This window comes from Mustela putorius, unplaced genomic scaffold (genome assembly GCF_011764305.1).
Source record: "Mustela putorius furo isolate JIRA1106 unplaced genomic scaffold, ASM1176430v1.1 tig00003845_pilon_pilon_pilon, whole genome shotgun sequence".
Classification (NCBI taxonomy): Eukaryota; Metazoa; Chordata; class Mammalia; order Carnivora; family Mustelidae; genus Mustela; species Mustela putorius.
Genome location: NW_025421998.1, coordinates 37,813,126 through 37,827,362, shown reverse-complemented (window position 1 = coordinate 37,827,362; position 14,237 = coordinate 37,813,126). Strand labels below are relative to the sequence as shown.

Genomic DNA, 14,237 nt, shown 5'->3' with positions numbered 1-14,237 from the left:
ACTGTACAAATCTTTTTAAAGGATAATCAGAAAATCACAAGATGTTAACACTGAGCAGGGGTCTTTTACAAGTAAGACAGCCTCCATTATAAATAAGAAAGCCAAGGCCTCAAGAGGCAATCCGTCAAGTTTACAGAATACCAAGTCACTCTTGGTGTTACTTTCATTACCAGTTAATAATATTTAACAGCCATCTAGATACTATGCTTCAGTAAATAACATGCAATAAACTAAATGAGTGCCTGCCCCAAATTACTCATCTCATAAATGGTTACATTACGAATAACAGCAAGTATGGCATATGAAATCTGTATTAAAATATGAAAGAATGAGGAGAATTTTAAAGATAAAGAGTGAAGTTTGTCTATGAACGATCTCGCTGAACATAAAAGAATAATGAAAGCAACAACGTCAGAGCAGTAGGATGGAAAGAAGCTGATCAGATCATCGGAAAAGGACAAGGGTCCCTTGTGCTCAGGCCACTGCAAACATGAAATCAGCATTAGTGCTCTCCGTGCCTTTGACGACAGCCCGCGCTGAAGCAAGCACTTAGGCTCCATCAGTAGCAATTTCAGATTACATGCATGGAAGTGCAGTATCCCACACAAGGGAGCTGTTCCAACCGTCCTCTTCGCCCTGGGCACCGCTCTTCCTCGGTTTACAAATACCCTCATCCCCTCCTGGACCCTGCTGTCTCCTCAGCTTGATTTTTTTTTCCTCTCCATGAAACTGCATAAGGGGCAGACAGCATCTGTTGCTCCCACACCTTGTCACTTGCTCTTTAGACCATGTCAGCACCCAGAAAATTCTTTTGCCCCCTGCTCTTTAGACTGTCCTACAGTCTGACGTCCTCAGGATAACTTAAATTTTAATATATCGCGGGGTGCCTGGGTGGCTCAGTGGGTTAAGCCTCTGCCTTCGGCTCAGGTCATGATTTCAGGGCCCTGGGATGAAGCCCTGCATTGGGCTCTCTGCTCAGCAGGGAACCTGCGCCCCCCACCTCTGCCTGCCTCTCTGCCTACTTGTGATCTCTCTCTCTGTGTCAAATAAATAAATAAAATCTTTTTTAAAAAACACGTAAAAAGGGGCGCCTGGGTGGCTCAGTGGGTTAAAGCCTCTGCCTTCGGCTCAGGTCATGATCCCAGGGTCATGGGATCGAGCCCCGCATCGGGCTCTCTGCTCAGCGGGTAGCCTGCTTCCTCATCTCTCTCTGCCTGCTTCTCTGCCTACTTGTGATCTCTGTCTGTCAAATAAATAAATAAAATCTTTGAGAAAAAAAAAAAAACACGTAAAAAAAATTTTAACATATCGTAAGTCACATTCGTTGTGTCTCCTACGTTCCTTTCAAAGAGCATGCCCCTAGTTCCATTTATATGAAATGTCCAGAAGAGGCAAATCCATAGAGACAGAAAGTGGATTAGTGCTTGCCAGAGGATACAGGAAGAAGGGGAATTGAGAGTGACTGCTAACAGGCACAAGGTTTCTTTTTAGGGTGATGGAAATGCTCTAGAGTTAGATAACAGTGATGGCTGCACAACACTGTGAATATACTGAAGGCCATCAAACTGCATGGTGAGTGTTATGCTATATGAATTTTAGCTCAATAAAAAGTTGCCAATTAAAAACAAAAAAAGTGCATTCACAATGCTGTACAACTACACACACACACACACACACACACACACACACACACACAGCATTTCCCTCCTTCTAACTTCCCTTTCACCTTGCAAAATAATAAACTCCCCAAAAGTGGGGAATTATTAAGGCAGAAGCCGAATGATCATCTGTCAGCAATGAGCTACTGAAGAGCTAATTGGAGTGAGGGGGAAATTACACTAGACTACCGCGAAGGGTTTTTCATCCGTAAATTCCTATGTCACAAACCACAATGAAGAAATGAGACTCGGGGAAAAATTTTTAAGTAGCCAGGAAGAAAAAATACGAATCATCCCTTCCCATTCAAAATGGGAACTGTGGAATATAATAAAGCAAAAGAAAAAAAAGTGCAATAGGTCCAAAAAGGAAGAACATAGAAGACTAAGAAAAGAATATTAAATAGAAAAGCAAAGAAATTAAGTAACAGCTCAAAAGCCAAGAAATGATATTCAGAGTTTAACATAGCAATGCTTGTTTTGTTTATGCAGATATTATCCCATAGCTAACTGTATCTCTCTAGAAAAATTCCGAAACCTTTTTTGTCCTTGAGTGGTGAAGAAGTAAGATGTTGAAAAAAAAAAAAATTATAATGCAGATGAGACTTAAATCAGATTACTACTGTTGGGCATATAACTGCGTTAATAAGGTAAACAAGGCATGGATAACATAGGAAGTTATTTTCCCCTAAATACAGTCTCTTCCCTTTAAAATCCATTAATGCCAACAACCAGTGTCCTTTGTGAGGAAGTTTAGAGGGGAAGATAAAAATTATGGCTGATACAAAAAACAAAAAACTAAATCTTTCTACTACAAATAAATGCCAGCAAACGTCTGTAATAGTTTGTTGTAGAAAAGAACCCCTTTTTGCAGACTAAATGACCAGCGTTTAGTAAAACAGAAAAGAGGTATTAGTCTACACATTCAATATTAGAAAAGGGGTACATTAAAATATTTGTACATTAAATGTGTATAGTACATTAAAATATTTGACATATTTACCTGGTTATGAATCAAGACATCAGAATGTTAAAGGAAGTCCAATTTAAATGTTACGAAATCAAAGTTATCCAAAGAAAAACAAACTAAATAAGACAACAATCCTATACTCTTCTCTAGTTTATTAATTTAGGCTTCCAAAAAATGAAAGAAATGGAGTTTCTGAGTCTATCAAGAACTGCTTCCTCCTGCTTTTTTTATAATTAAAAAGATTTTCTTAAAAAGCTCACATTAATAGTTTGCAAACTGCTATTTAATTTTCACTCTAGATTCAGCAAGTTCATCAGATATATCTCAAATTTACTTAGAGTAATGTTTTTTCGAGCATATTTTCTGCAACTTATATTAAGAAATATGCAGACACCTGGCTGGCTCAGTCAGTTAAGCATCTACCTTCAGGTTATGATCTCGGGGTCCTGGGATGGAGTCCGTGTCAGGCCCCCTGCTCAGCGGGGGTTCTGATTCTCCCTCTCCTTCTGTCCCTTCCCCTGCTTGTGTTCTTCTCTCAAATAAATAAATAAAATCCTCCAAAAAGAAAAAAAAAACAAAAACAAAACTTAACACTCTTGTATAAAACTCTTGTGTGGTCTAACACAAGAGTCTATGATGTGACATTTTAATGACCCCAATTTTTTATGAATTTAGAGGTCATAATCCACTCTTGTATCCACAACTATCATGCACCTTACAACTTTACACCTGCGTCAGCTTCAAAGAACACAATTCCACAAAACCAGCTATAGCAGACCAATCTGAAAAGCAAATGTGTTAAAGGATTCCCCAACATTTTGTGACCAGCTCTTGTCAGCAGTCAGAAAACTACTTCACAATCATATTCCAAAGAGCGATCTGTTGACCAGCAGCCTCAGCACACACTTGAGATCTTTTTAGGAATCCACAATCTCACCTGAGACCTACTATTTGTGAATTTGCTATGTTATTCAACAACATTAAATTCTGTTATATAGATCAAGAAAACAAATGGGGGGGCACCTGGGTGGCTCAGTGGGTTAAAGCCTCTGCTTTCAGCTCAGGTCATGATCCCAGGGTCCTGGGATCGAGCCCCACATAGGGCTTTCTGCTCAGCAGAGAACCTGCTTCTTCCTCTCTCTCCGCCTGCCTCTCTGCCTACTTGTGATCTCTGTCTGTCAAATAAATAAATAAAATCTTTAAAAAATAATAATAATAAAATAAAATTTAAAAAAGAAAACAAATGGGATGGATGACACTTATAAGTGATGGTCACTAACGGTAAGTAAGCTAATAACTTAAGGAGGTAAAGGCCACACTCAGAGGCTCAATTAGGTACAGATAATAACAGCTTATAAGCTTCTAAAAACGAAGGCAAAATTTTTAAGATGTGCTAAAAATAGTTAAGTTAGTAAGCGGAAAGACATTCCAAAATAGAAAATATATTGATGGAACAAACAAGAAGTTCCCTTGCAGAAAGAAAAGGGATGGAAAGACCAAGTCATCCTCGTGCCATCTCTGGGCTGCCAGATACGCCATCTCCATTCCAGCCACCCACCGAGGCCGCCCAGCCTGGTCTTATTTCAGACTCACAGGTGCCTGACCCAAGAAACACTAAAACCCAGGGAAACTGGCAAAGCTACCGCTGTCTTTTTTTTTTTTTTTAAAGATTTTATTTATTTATCTGACAGAGAGAGATCACAAGTAGGCAGAGAAGCAGGCAGAGAGAAGAGAGAGGGAAGCAGGCTCCCTGCCGAGCAGAGAGCCCGATGTGGGACTCGATCCCAGGACCCTGAGATCATGACCTGAGCCGAAGGCAGCGGCTTAACCCACTGAGCCACCCAGGCACCCCCGCTACCGCTGTCTGTAAGTGTACTTGTACCGTCGCTCCTCTGTAGAGCAAATACCATGATATCATGAGCTGAGGGGATTATTAGTATGTGGAGCCCATGCTCAAAAATCAACTCTGGTCCTCATAACCGCACCGTTAGTGGGAAGGGTGATGTGAAAGTGAGAGGGCTGGCATATAAATACTGTGTACCTGGGCCTCAGGTTCCGTGGTCCCTCCAAACTTTGCTCCTTACCTGTGTAAACTTTCCCTATGGCTTTCCTCTTGCTTCTGGCTGTGTGTTTTAAACTGATTTGATAAATACTGTGATTCAGACATTTAATCTGGTTGCTGAGCCTGTCTATTGTATAGCCCGTGGGAAAGCTGGTGATGTGCTTAAAGGTTAATCTTTGCATCAAGGTGATTCCCCCCCAAATAACTGCTGAATCAGAAATCCGCACTTTAAAATATCCCCAGGGGTTTCATAAGCATATTAAAGTTTAAGAGCACTGAGCAAGACTATCTGAAGAAACAGAATGACTGAAATCTGAACCTCAGAACTATACTCTGAACACCTCCCAAATAAAAGATCTTATATATGTCCTGTGTATTAACTCGGAGCCCCCCAAAAGAAAGAGAATGCTAAGGGACCCCACTTTCAACAAGTCTCATGTAAGATTTAGAGAAGCACTGCAGTCCTTGGTGATTCTCCTTTGAACCCCAGCTCTGCAAACTCCCTATAGCTAGAGAGAACATTCAGAAAGGTAGAGCACAACATACGGTCACATTAACCCTACAATCTCCTTCTTGCTAAGGGAATTGGGAAAATACCCTTTTTCATGGATGCTAAGTTTCAAGAACACCTATCCAAAGGACATAAGACTACCAGAAAGAGAGAAAGGGTTATGACTGCCTTAAAGGGTTGCAGTGACCTTAGAAAGAGCATCCAGGAACAGTTCAGGAGAACAGCCCGAGAACCATCCTTCAGGGGCTATCCACTCCCCACCTCCTGGCATTTGCTGACCTGATCAGCTCCAGTCACTTTCTGTATTTACTACATTTTATAGTATATTGCACTATTAACCCACACGTAGCAAGGTCTCAGTAAATATTCCAAATTAATAGAAAACAATAATGAAAAATGTCACCACTTCTCTCCTGGGTTCATTTAAAGCAAAGCTAATTAATTCAATCTCTTGGTTTTGAGAAATTCCTGAGAATGAAGGCATAATTCCATAGCTCAAATTAGCATGGTTCATAACACTCTCTCACTCCATATTTCAAACTTGGATTTTATATTTTCCATTATTAATCAATCCCACTGTAATTTTCCACAACACTGTGAAACACATCAACCTATCCATTAAGAAACAATCCATTTCTAAATGTCACCGATTATGTATAAGTAATACGCTACACAGGAAAGATCAGCTATCATTTTGATGCTTTCCTAGATCCAGATTTAAGACGTCTCGGGAAAGTATCTATTTAAAAAAATCTATAGAAGAACTGAAATAAAAACTGACGAAATGATCACACACATAAAGATCATACACAAGATGTAAAACAAAAGCCTAAAAGTGTTGAGAATATTTACTCCAGTGAAGAGTAAATGAGAATATCAGGAAAAGAATGTAAAAGTTCTAAAGATCATTTCTGTAAAGAGTATGTCACCTTTGGTTGCTGAAAGAGGCAGTATGCTTAAATTTCAAAAGAAAAGGTTTAGGTTGGAAATCATAATCGCCCATTCTGTAAGTGCAACTTTACAAAAGGAATAATGAAACATACATAGGGAATGGCACAGTTTATTACCTTCCAAATGGTTTATCAAATCCTGTTCAATCCATGCATTTAGCACAGCCAAGGACAGTTACAGTCCTCATAGGACATGAGACATTTCAGCACAGGTTTTCAGACTGTGCTATATGTGTTTTAAATAACAAGTATTGAAGAACCGATTCAACCAGCTCACATAGTTTGAAAAAGGCAACATTGTAGATTTGCGTGCCTTCTACCTCAAACAGCATGAGCACAGACACATGAAAAGCCTTCAATAAACACTTGTTGAACTTCATTGTTACCACCCTCTGAGGCAAAAATCTTAATTGGAGAATAATCTAAATACTCTCATCCCCAGTACCAGTAGAAAAGTGACTCTCAAGATTTCCAAGTGAATCCACTTACATGTTAAACAGTGAGAACAACAACAAAGAGTAATTGTCTTATTCATTACAAAGGGCTAAGAATGAATCTTCTGTTTGCAAACTTAATCCACTCCAACTAATACTTTTAACTGCCCACTAAAACCTAGTACATTATCTTTGTTTCACAAACCTTAGTCTTGATAAAATGTGTTACAACTTATATGTATGTAATCTATTTCATTCCTTGTTATATAAAATACATAATTTATTACATGAAAATTAAAAGGCAAAATGCTTTTGTTATAAGCAACAGTAGGAAAAATCACTTGAATTTCAGAATATCATATCCCAAACCTGGTTTGTTCACCTATGAACCGCCATATTTCAATAAGAAATCCTTTAAAATGCATTAAACCCATCACCATATATTACATTTTGTGCAGCTCCGGACGCAAATACAAGGCTGGTGCCCCATTTGGTCGAGTGGGTAGTGTTCTAGTTGATAAATTTTCGTTAAGCTGCTATCTCCCATTAGGGAGTTAGTCACTGGTTTTAACAAACTCCTTGAAGAGTTCATTTTAGTTATTCCTGCCTTGCTCAGTGTAAAACAATTTAATCTTATTGCTTTCTTCCTAAGGGGTATAAAGATGATGCTCAAAGGAGAGCACTTGGAAGGGAACATGCACAGCGAAATTTAGGAACTCCCTGGATAAGCCTGATGGAAAGACACCTCTAAAGAGAGAGCCTAAGACTTGGGGAGTGGGGGGCCGAGGTTTAGGGGAGAGGCTCACAAATGAAAGTGGGAAAACACAGCAAAGAAACTTAGCTTACTCAGAAACCACACTCACATCCCTAGTTATTTTAAACACAGTGTAACTTGGCATGGCCCATTCTGACCCAGAAATTTTGTCTTACCCTAATGAAATGAACTGCCTACTAACACCTATAAATAATTTCATAGATTATTTATTTCAAATTAGTATTTCATAATTAGAGTAAAGTCAAATTTCTCTTTGCTTTGTAAATTCTCTCTCACAGCCTTATATGGAAGTTTCAAAAGACGGAAATGACAATAGACAGTGGATTTCAGATTCCTTTAAAAGACATCACATCAAATTCCAAATCTATTATATATACACACAGGACAAGCTGGGAGTCCCTAGAAAGTGGTTTCAATCTACACATTTCTACCACCACAACCCTTCGATTCCCCTAGGAGGGCATGCCAGAATCTTAGGACGGAGGCTGATGGGCAAGTACACTTTGAAAAAGCATTCCAGGAGACTGTGATACTCAACCCACCACCTCCTGCCCCTCCTGCCATTATCAGCTAATAATGCTTCACCCCCCGCTTCTGATGTACGCTGTGCTATTTCTTCTACACCAAATGTTAAGTAAGTGAAGTCATTAGAATAGAGCATCTGAATTCAATTGGCATTTATCCAGCTTTTAAGAGGTAAAAACATATACATGAATGACAAATCAATTTAATTTCCTTTCATAAAATTTCATTTCAGGGCTATATCACAAGTTCTGAACTCAAAGCTAATCACAGTCATAGCTTTCCAATTAAAGTATTTAAGTCCGCTAATATATTTCCATGAATCAAACTTTCGCTACTAAGTAGCAGTACAAAAAAAAAATAGTAAGTTTCAACATTCCTCACAATCCACTTACACTTAAGTAAGAGAGAACTCAAGAATTTTTTAAGCAAGTAAATAAAGACTATTATTTCAAGGTCAACCATGACTTTCTCATTGTACATTATGCCTCATATCCTAGAGGGTCCAGATTCAGAAAATGTTATTACATGTGGGTACTTTTAGTAGAACTAGTTAAAGAGGTAATTCTATTTTCAAACTAACACTCCCGGTTTTCCGGGTTCATATTATTCATACTCCAGTCCATTGGAATGTATCTCACAATCCTCAAACTTCTTCAACTTTACTATTAGTCAATACCGGTTTAAGCAATCCTAAAGTATATTAGGAAATATGTGGACATCTCCCAAACTTTTAAAATCACTTGACAACATGTGTATATCAACAACCGTGACTTCCTTATAGTTGTCAAATCTATTCTACATACATTTAGGCCCAAATACCAAAAAAAAAAAAAACACAACTTGGAAATTTCAAAAACAAACTGAGAAAACATACTTACCTTAATTGGAGCACTACTAAACTTAATTTTCCTATTTGCTGGGATGTCGTCTTCTTCTGGCAATCCAACAATTTCCGAGTATTCCATATCAGGTTGATAGTAACTGTTTTCATCACTCTCTTCCTGCTCATCCTGCTCAGTGCCCGTCTCTCCCCAGTCTGAATTATACCTGGACCTGACCCTGTATACATTATAGTCACTGTGCATGTAAACATGGGAACTCTCAAAATGAACCGAATCTTCAGGTACTTCCTTTCCACACCTGGATCCAGAAGCATCAGCAGAGGTAAAATCACCACCTGCCAGTTCTTTCTTCTGATGCATTGCTGCCTCACTCCCAACTAAATTAGCTTCGGCGTCTTCTAAAGGTTCATTTTGTGGTGAAGGGATTTCAGACTCGGGCATTGCCTTAGTGTCAGCACAAGGTTCTTCAGGAACGTCTCTGTCAATCCCGACAGGAGTCTCTTGGTTGGATGTGGAGTCCTCGGCTTCCTCGCTCTGCTGTGTCTCTTCACTGGGTATGGAGGCTAGAGAGGTACTTTTCAAAGCCACTTCTGGTCCCGGAGTTGTATGACCCTTCTGAGAATCCTCTGCATCATCACCGTGTTTGCTTGGAGGAGACCAAGAATTAGAATCCTTAAGGTGACCAAAAGTGTCAAGATTTGTAACAGTAACAGATGGTAGATTCAGGGGATAATGGCCAGTCACTGAGTATGCGTTGTTCTCAGCCTTCTCAGGAACAATGGCACTGGGGGAATCGGTATTCTCAAACACTGCACTCAGTTGACTCACAGTTGGGGAGACAGCCTCTGTCCGGGAGCTAAGGCTGTCCAAGGAATCGGTACTGCCTCTGTTGGACTTCGAGCCACCCCACTCATCCTGAGGCTCACTCCCTCCAGCTTTCTCTTTCTTTGGGGAATAGCGGTTGTTCTGTCCTGACTCATGCACACTTCTCTCAAACATCTTCCGAGTTTCTGTGAACTTAGAATATGAAGGGCCATCGTACATTGTGTCAAATCTACTGATTCGTTCGGAAACAGAGGACTCCAACTTAACAACCGAGCCATCTGTTTTTTCCAGAAATTCTTTGGGCCTCATTCTTCTCTGTGGAGATGAAGGTCCACCTTTCCCCCTTGTTTTGGCAATGACTGCAGCATTTTCATTGGGTTCCATACCCATCTGCATAAATAGATTTTTAATTCTGTTGACGTTGGAGCCATATTTCCTCCCCCTGCTCTGCTGGGAGCTCTCACCTTCTTTTGTTTTTTGCTCCCCATCTGACTTGGGTTTGTCAAAGGTACTTTTCAGTGCCTGGAACTCAGTTCTATAAGCATTCCTGTGAGGAGAGGCACTTCTGAGAGTGGTTCGTTCACCTGAAGACTCGGTTTTCAACATTTTTACTTCAGGGGTGAAAAGCCAATGTTCATAATGATCAGGAAAAAAAAAAAACAAAAAACAAAAAACAAAAACAAAATACCTCTCTTCTCTAATCACCAGTATTTGGTCAAGAAAAAGTACCTCTCAAATGCCATACTGTATCAGTGATCCTCCCAACAGGTGTATTAGGAAATTATTCAGTCAGGGGTTACACAAAATGGCTTTTTCAAAGCGAGACTAGAGGTTCATCTGTAACAGAAAAGAATGAATTTCTAAATTCATTTACTTATTTGAATTTAAGTTCAGTCAACTAACAATACACTTTTCAATGTAGCTTAGCCATATGTCAAACAGGAAAAAAAAATCATTTATTGATAAGGGAATTTAAAAGCCAAGAATTTAAAAGTTATCCCTCTAATTGGCCTTAGATAACAAAAATGTTTCAAACACAATTTGGAGATCCCTACAGAAATCATATACTGACACACATACAAGTTACACATGAGTACAAGTACATAACTTTAGCCTAAGTTTCTGTTGCTTTTGTGAATGACCTTCAAAGAAACCAGCAGTTCACAGATCTTTAAGATATCACCAAACCTTCAGAAAAATGAATTTCATTTGGGGTGCTCCCCATCAGGTAGAATTTATTCTTTCCGTATAAGTACAATTCAAAGTTTGGAATCTATGTTTCCAAAGTCCAAAATATGCTTACAGAAGCTTAGTTCACCCTCTTTGGTCCAATATTCTCATGTACAGCATCCCCCGAGCAACATTAGTACATTTTCAGACCAAAACAAGCAGAAGAAAGTTCTTAAATGAAAATAAGTTTCACTCTAAGTACACTCACATCTAATATTTGGAAGTTTCCTAAGCGTGGATACTATTAATTATAGAGTGAGATGTAGAATATCATGGGAATAAATGCAGAACGTGACGATCAGAAAGCAAATATAACATGAGCCCTCTTTTCATAGTCCTGATTTGTTTACTCCTCTAACTTACTACAAGCTCAGAATGCAACGCAATGCATGCTTGCTGGTCTCCACTAGCCCACAGCTGGATTTTATATCAATATGCCAGTAATCAAATACTTCAAGATCCGCTGAGGCGCAGACAATGTAGCTCCAAAGATTTTTCATTTTGTTTTTGCTTTGTTTTGTCTTTTAATATTAGGCCGAGCCATATCACCCTCACGCACCATCAGCTGAGGAAGCACACACTTTCACTTAAACCGCCTCCAAACTCGGCTTCTGGCCCAGCACGCATGCATGGCCCATGCAGACAAACAAGAAAGGCTTGAGAGTGTGGTGCCTGTTTTTTTTTTTTTTTTTTTTTTTTTTTTTTTTTGTAAAGCATCGACAATCTCCTTGTACCCTGACATTTGTTTAAGCCCTGCACACCCTCCCCTCCACCCCCCCACGTACACCCCACTCCCTCCCCGGCCAATTCGAACCCGAGGGGGCGGGGGCGGGGGAGATGGGGCCGCCGGGGGACTCAAAACCTGCCCTCACAAAAGACAAACATAAATAACACCAACTTGAGAGGCAGCCGGTTCCCAAGCCTGGTTCGGGACGCAATCCCTCGGCCCCGGGGCAGGGCCGGGAGAGCAGGTGACGCCAAGCGCTATGGTAGGAGGTCGCAGTCTAGCTTTGTGCCAAAAAGCACCTGAAGTCCTAACACATTGGCTGCGGCTCCCGGCGGCTGCCAGGCGGATCCCAGTGTGGCACGGGGAAAGCCGAGCTCCCTAGCCACATTAAAAAAAGAAAAAGAAAAAAAAATTACAGGGTAATGATAATAAATCCCTTTGTTTTTCCTCCCAATGTGCCAGGAAACAATAGATCCCACTGATAATGCCTCCGATCCTCAACCTATCGCTCCCCAACCACAACCCACCCCCACCCCCAGCCTGCAACTCAGCCTTTGTACATCCCGATTTTTTTCCTCTTCATCTCCACCCTCCCCAACTCCTCGCCCCGCGCACAGCCTCCCCCTTACCCGAGCGGGAGCCGCCGCCGGCGGGGAGGGTCGGGCGGCCGCGGCTCCCACCCCCCTCCTTAGAGGCGCCCCCCGCCCCACGGTGGCCGCGGCTCTCTCGGCGCCGGCCGGCTCGGCGCCCCTCCACCCGCCGCTCACGGCGCAGCGCGGAGGGCGGCTGCGGCGGCCGCTTCCACTCGCGCCGCGGCCCCCACGCGCGCCCTGCCCGCGGCGGGCGGCCCCGGGAGGCGCGCTGCGCTCCCCAACGCCATTGCGGGCGGGCGGCGGCCCGGGCCGCGACACGCTCGCACACTCGGGCCGGCCTGGGGCGGGGGTCCCGGCGCGGAAGGGGCTTGGTCCACGTGCGGTCACCCGCGCCGGGCCGTTTGGGCCGCCCGGGAGCCCAGGTGTAGTGGGGGAGAGGCCGCGGGGGTGAGGAAGGCCCAGGGTAACAGGTGCCTCACCTCGGCTGATGGGATTAACTCTAGGGCCGCAGAGAGAGGGAGCCCGGCAGCAAAATCCCAGGAGAGGGAGAGAGAGAGGGAGCCTCTGGCGGCCAACCGAGGGCGAAAAGCACCGGCCCGAGGAGAGGCCGCCCCACCCCCTCGGCCGCGGGCTAGGGGCCTCCGGGGCCTGGGGCAAGGCCTGCTCTCTTCTCCTCTCGGCCTTGCTGAGAGGGGTTGGTTCGGCGCAAACTGGGCTACCGCTCGGCCCGCTGCTGGGCCCCCACAAAGTCTGCATTAACTTGATGACCCCAGGGCATCTAAAACCCCAGGCCACTCACCAGGCGGGGAAGGCCAACACCTAGGCCACTGTGCCCCGCCTAACACCCACCTTGACCTCAAGTCTCCACTGTTAAAAAAGAAAAGGATGAGGAGGTCTTCTGACGTTCGCGTCAGGATAGAATTTTTCCGACCCCCAACCTCCCCCTTTTGCCGCTACTCCCCCTTCTCCACCCCACACCACCCCCCCCCCCCCCCCAAAGACCGGAAGTGTTACAGCCTTGGGGCAAAATACGAAACTGATCATGAGGATCAATGTGGATTTTTTAACCAATCCTCCCAAATATTCCACAGGGTAGAAATGACTAAAGGATAATTTTTGAAGAAGGTAATACCGTAGCTCTCATGGACATAGAAAATAAAAATGTGTCCGAAATATCATTTAACTCATTAATTAGGGAGGGAATCGCAAGATGTTACAACCCATTCCAACAAGGATGTAAAGAGCAGATCTTAACGGACAATCCGTAAAGAGGCCAAACTGGTTAAAACTCTATAAGGCCTCAAAATGAAATGTTTCGAATTATCTGTTCTACAGGGAAGTAATGGTATCTCTAAGAAAAACAAAGTAATTTTGCATTTCTATAGATAAGAACATTTACATTACCATTACTTTCTACAGCTTATAAAATAGTAAAATGGCCTTATCGAAGGTCAAAGGTGCAGACTGCCTTAGAACCAAAAAACCAGATTCCTGTAGATAATATCCAGCCTGCCACTGAAAGAACTCCCTGTGATAATTTTGCCCATTTCAAAGTCTTAAACAAGTTTTCCCAACGGAACTATAATTATCTGCATTTCCCAGATGGGAAAACTGAAGTTTAGGTTTGTAACTTACCCAAAGCTTTATCAACTACTAAATGATTGTAGATGGATATGAACTCCAGCAAGTCTGTATACAGAATCTATACCCTGGAAGCAAAATCTCTCCCCACTTAATTTCAAAAAGCCTTTGTAGTTACTCAATTCTAAGTATTTTGAACAGTGAATTTTTTTCTTCAAGCTCACCAAATTCTGGGTGCTTTCCCAAGAAATTGGCATTCTCTGTCTACAAAGTGGATGTCACTTCTATAAGCATAAACAGATGTAGCAGGCAACGTGAGGGGGCTGTGGTTCCAGTCTCCACTTTTGGAAAGAACATTTGTGCTGTCTGGGATAATTTAGTGGAAAAGTTCCTGTCATTTATTTGCAGTATGGAAACCATGTTTTTTAGGAGAGTAACCTAAATAAATGCAAGAACCTAATCACTGAGTTCTGTCTGTAGAAGAGGGGGCAGAGTTGGCAATAAAATCAGTCTTACACCTCTTTGCAAAAAGATGATTCATACAGAAAAGCAACCTA

The 14,237-nt window shown here is 42.1% G+C and overlaps 1 protein-coding gene across 13 annotated transcripts in view; it reads right to left on the bottom strand.

Annotated features, from left to right (window-relative positions):
• The window catches only part of PPP1R9A (protein phosphatase 1 regulatory subunit 9A), a 305,319-nt gene extending 292,542 nt beyond the window's left edge, over window positions 1-12,777 (bottom strand). For 3 of the 13 annotated variants that reach the window (XM_045062711.1, XM_045062713.1, XM_045062714.1), the window contains exons 1-2: window positions 12,579-12,776; window positions 8,761-10,386 (exon numbers count right to left, since the gene is read on the bottom strand). In XM_045062711.1, coding sequence (XP_044918646.1) covers window positions 8,761-10,155 — 1,395 coding nt within the window. In that variant the 5' untranslated portion in view covers window positions 10,156-10,386; window positions 12,579-12,776. Of the gene's footprint in view, window positions 1-8,760; window positions 10,387-12,135; window positions 12,226-12,578 lie in introns of those variants that run through there. The other 10 variants (XM_045062721.1, XM_045062716.1, XM_045062719.1 and 7 more) reach the window with 7 other exon arrangements.
• Between the last annotated feature and the right edge of the window lie 1,460 nt (window positions 12,778-14,237).